This window comes from Prorops nasuta, unplaced genomic scaffold (assembly GCF_024137725.1).
Source record: "Prorops nasuta isolate Cenicafe-Biocafe unplaced genomic scaffold, Cenicafe_Pnas_1.2 PNAS00020, whole genome shotgun sequence".
Classification (NCBI taxonomy): Eukaryota; Metazoa; Arthropoda; class Insecta; order Hymenoptera; family Bethylidae; genus Prorops; species Prorops nasuta.
In genome coordinates this window covers 1,744,341-1,748,863 of record NW_027116817.1, presented here as the reverse complement: position 1 = coordinate 1,748,863, position 4,523 = coordinate 1,744,341, and the positions used below count along the sequence as shown (strand labels likewise).

Sequence of the window (4,523 nt, the reverse complement as noted above, 5' to 3'; positions counted from 1 at the left end):
ATCGGGAAGTTTACTGTATTGGCATCATTAAAAGAATGAATGGTTTGTAAAGAATATTGGCCTTCGATGATTCAAGAAAGGAGCAACATGTATATATATATAATCTATTTTAATTGCAGCCTGTTATCCTTGGTAGTATCTCCGATGGTATTCAGCGTACACTTGAAAACATCAATGAGCTTATTACTAACTCCATTTATATTCAATACGGTGTTAATGTGCCTTGGTTGTCCCGTACTACACATCCTCGGAATTCAACCTTCAAGTGTTAATAGTTGCAGCCACATCCCTGGTGTTGAATTGTTTAGAGTTATTCACGAGGACACACTGGTAAAACAGATGATGATTTAACAATCTTCTGCGGTAGAGGTCCAAAACCCTTGAACAATTTCTACTACAAAAACTATCCTAAATTGGTCCTACTAAGAGCAAAATTTATGTGATTCTTCAGAAAAAGTAAGATTTATTTGAAATATTGTGCGTTATTGTAATCTGTTTACAATGTTAAATAAAAATAACTGTTAACATAACGCTTGTCAGCTTTCTAATACCTGACACTCTATTATATCAATCTGTAAATATCAAATTGTATTATATTATTTTCTGAATATATATATTATTAATATTATATGTACTGTACCTTGAAAAATATTGTTCAATTAAGTATTGGCGGTTGTCTGAATCGTGTGATTCAAATACTTGTGGTATGCTCAAATAATGCGTAATACCTTGGGGGATCTTTTTCTTATCACGGCGTGTTATGTTATATAATACCGCGGTTGCCAATATAACGTTTATGCTTCTTTCTGGTTTTCTGAACCTTGTTCCCATTGTTATAACTGGGAACATTCTTCCCCAGCATCCAAAGCATCTTTCCACCTAGGAAAATGATTAAGTTATAGATTTAAATTAATCATAAATTTGTATTTTTAAATTTATCGCTTACCATACACCGCGTCCGTATATGTGCCTCGTTGAATAATACTTCCGCTGGTGTTATGGGATTAGTGAGAGGCGTCATTAAATAGCGGTGATTTCGGTATCCGCGATCTCCAAGTATCAACCCATTTCCAAATTCCATTTCATCGAACCTACATTTCAATCGACTATGGGAAAATATAGTCGAATCGTGGGTGGATCCTGGCCACCTAACAACGCAGTCCATTATTTCAAGGTCGCTATTTACAAGACACTGAACATTAATGCTGAAGAAGCCTTTCCGATTTCTCCAGAGTTCAGCGTCTTCTCCCCCTAAAGAAAAGATAAAATAATGAAATAAAATATTTTAATAAAATTTCCATTTACTTATATTGTAAATAGAACATGTTATAAAATAAATTTACCGTAGGATTGTATCTTTACGTGCACACAATCTAATGCGCCTACCACTCTTATCATTCCGGAGACTTGAAAGTTTTGCGACATTATCTTTATTAAATCCTCCTCTCTCCGTAGGATTCTCACGTACTTTTGGAATAATTGTTTGGCAATTGCCAATGAAAGACGGTGCACAATTTGTTGTGCAGTTTTGGTGCACATACCACAAAAATCTGCCACAACTTGTAGGAAGCATCCAGTTGCGTAAAAACGTAAAGCAACTAAAAGTTGTATATTGGGTGCAATTTCCTTTTTATTCCTGCAAATAAAATTGTATAAATACAACCTTCTTTAAGCACTAAAATTAAAGAAAATATATATACTTATTTAATTATTATATATGCTTACAAGTTAGTCTGCACTATCTCATTTTCTATTTGGCTCAGTACCTCCGAAAATTGAATTTTTGTTAAGCGAAATCGCGCTTTAAATTGATATTCGTTTAGAGTTTCATAATAATTAACTCTTTCGTAATTAATTCGAGGGTTTCTTCCTATTGCTTCCATTTTTACAATATTATGTACGCAAAAATTTGTATTACGAAGTTTTAAACAAATGAAAAATCAAAAGGATCGAGTTATTATGGCTTATATCGATTTTATTAAAAACAAAAGGAAAAGGATCGACGTTTTAGGCATCACTTTTTTTTACAACTTCAAGGCAAATTCGTACAATAAAATATTTGTAGTCTATAAATTGTAAAAATCTTATAGCAGAGTATAACGATAAAGGTAAAAATGATCAATATTACATAAATTATCTCATACATAATCGTATAGCTTTAATGAATATCTAAAACATATTTACAATAAATATTTATTTCTTATCTAGATGGCTCAGAAAAACCTAGAATATCGCCTTACATTTATTTCAATTATTGAAAAATATTTCGATATCATTGAAAATAAGAAAACCGACGGTTTAACGAAAGGGCAGAAAGAAACAGCTTGGGAGAAAATAAAAGCAGATATTGCTAAAAACACCGAAAATAAATGGGCACATGTCGATGTTAAATCGACATGGAAATTGCTTAAAGCTAATGCCAGGAAATATAAAGCAGCTCAAAAGGCTGAGCTGTACAAAACCGGTAATATACATTATTTGTAATATACATTTATAAAAATATATATATATATATATATATTTTTCAGGCGGTGGCAAATCGAAAGCCCCAGAGAATGATGAGGTATTAGAAAAAGTGGCATCACTAATTGGCAAGTCAGCTGTCGGAATGCCAGACATCTATGGAAGCGACCGACTGCCACCAACATCCATACCTCTGTCAAAAGCAGTGTCATCTTTGCACCAAGAGGAAAATAATGAAGATGCGGATGATCCTGATCCTGATGCAGCAATTTTTGAAGTATAAAATATATATTTATACTCAAAGTAAATTCACATTTAACGGTTAAACACATTTTTGTATTTTAGACATTAAGAGAAACAGGAAATATCATTTCTTGGGGAAACGATGGGGGGCCTAGTAGCCTTAGGAAGCCTATTAGCGCTCCCCTTAATATTAGACATGAAGGGGCTACAGCGCCTAATTTAATCATGGACAAAAGCCAGCCAGATCTATATAAAAATCTTCTAGAAGAAAAAATAAAAGCGCAAAAAGAAAAACAGCGCTATTATAGGCTGAAGGCCGAAATCGCTGAATATAAATTAAAAAGATTGCAAGACGAGAGGTATATGTAAATAATCAATTTTTTATACATATAATCTTTTAAATTTTCCTTTTTTTTAAATAATTGATCTTTTATTCACAGGGGTTTATTACAGTAAAATTAAACTATTACAAATAATTTACTATGCTTTCTGAAGAATTGTATAAACTTTTCCTCCCAGTAGGACAAATTCAGGAAAATTTTTGTAGTAGAACTTGTTCAAGGGCCTTGGACCTTTACTGCAGGAGAAAACACATCCTCTGCTTTACCATTGTGTTTTCGTAAATAATTTCAAACAATTTAACACCAGTGTTGTGCCTGCTGCTTTTAACATTTGATGGATGAATTCTCAGGATGTGTAGTATGGGATGAGCAAGGCACATTGACAGTTGACACCCTTTTGAATATAAATGGAGCTAATAAGGCCATTGATATTTTCCAATCTACGCCGAATACCAGGCCACAATTTAACAGACAGGGGCTTTCCTGTTTTGTTCTGTGGTTTCCTTGTAAACCTATAATAAGTAAATAGGTATTTAGGTATGTTATGAGTTTTTAAAAGAGATAGACTCATAACAGCCGAAAATATATTATTTCTGGAATGATAGCCATATCACTCAAACCAATAATCTCTCTTACTTGTTCATAATAACCTACTCGTATCACCTTGTATATGATTGAACCAGAAATCTTTCCTGCTCTAACAACTAAAATCAAAAATAAAATATAAATATAATGATAGATCTTAAGAAATTATTGTATTAATATAAGAATGAAAATATAATTATCTAACCAGATCTAGAAACTGCATTCGACATCAAAACTTGTCTTCTCTCTCCTCATTTTTAATTTCTGGGAAACGGCAGCCAGTCATTGTGAAATAATTACAGAAAATAAACATAATCTATACAATCATAATTAATTCTTTATGAAAATTGTTCTAAACATTATAGAAAAAAGTCTATACCCTCTTTGGTCCTTCTGATGCATAGCTTTTAAAATAGCTTCAATCCAGCTTACTCACAAGTACTCTTAACAGCTTGCCATAATCCATCATCCACATCGAATAAAGTGATATGTAACTATAGCAAAGTTCTATCACATTATCAATATTTAGAAACTATTGTATCTTCTTGGATCTCTAAATCTCAAGTCCTCCATTCAAAATCCAGAAAGCAATCTGGAACATAAATAACACAAAGAATCAATCTCATTTAAAAAACAGTTACATACTTTCATATGATATACAAAATACTCATCTGATATTAGTTTATCATAACTTGCGTATGATTATATTACACACCAGCAATATCATGTGCACTTGTATGCAAATAAGTGGAGGTTTACTTCCTTCACAGCTCATTATATCACCAATTTATTAACCCCACTTTGTGGCTGTCAAAATAAAATGCTCAACAGATAATTCTCAGCATGTGTTATCTAATATGAAGCTATTTTATCTTCAAGTGACGTCATTTT

General features: G+C 32.3%; 1 protein-coding gene across 1 annotated transcript; it reads right to left on the bottom strand.

Moving 5' to 3' along the window:
• Positions 1–536: 536 nt before the first annotated feature.
• LOC136780804 (putative nuclease HARBI1) lies at positions 537–1,883 on the bottom strand. The gene is made up of 5 exons (XM_066739349.1): positions 1,726–1,883; positions 1,344–1,636; positions 947–1,251; positions 700–879; positions 537–572 (listed from the first exon to the last, which is right to left on the bottom strand). The coding sequence occupies exons 1-5, from the start codon at positions 1,881–1,883 to the stop codon at positions 537–539; spliced, it is 972 nt and encodes a 323-aa protein (XP_066595446.1).
• Positions 1,884–4,523: the final 2,640 nt, after the last annotated feature.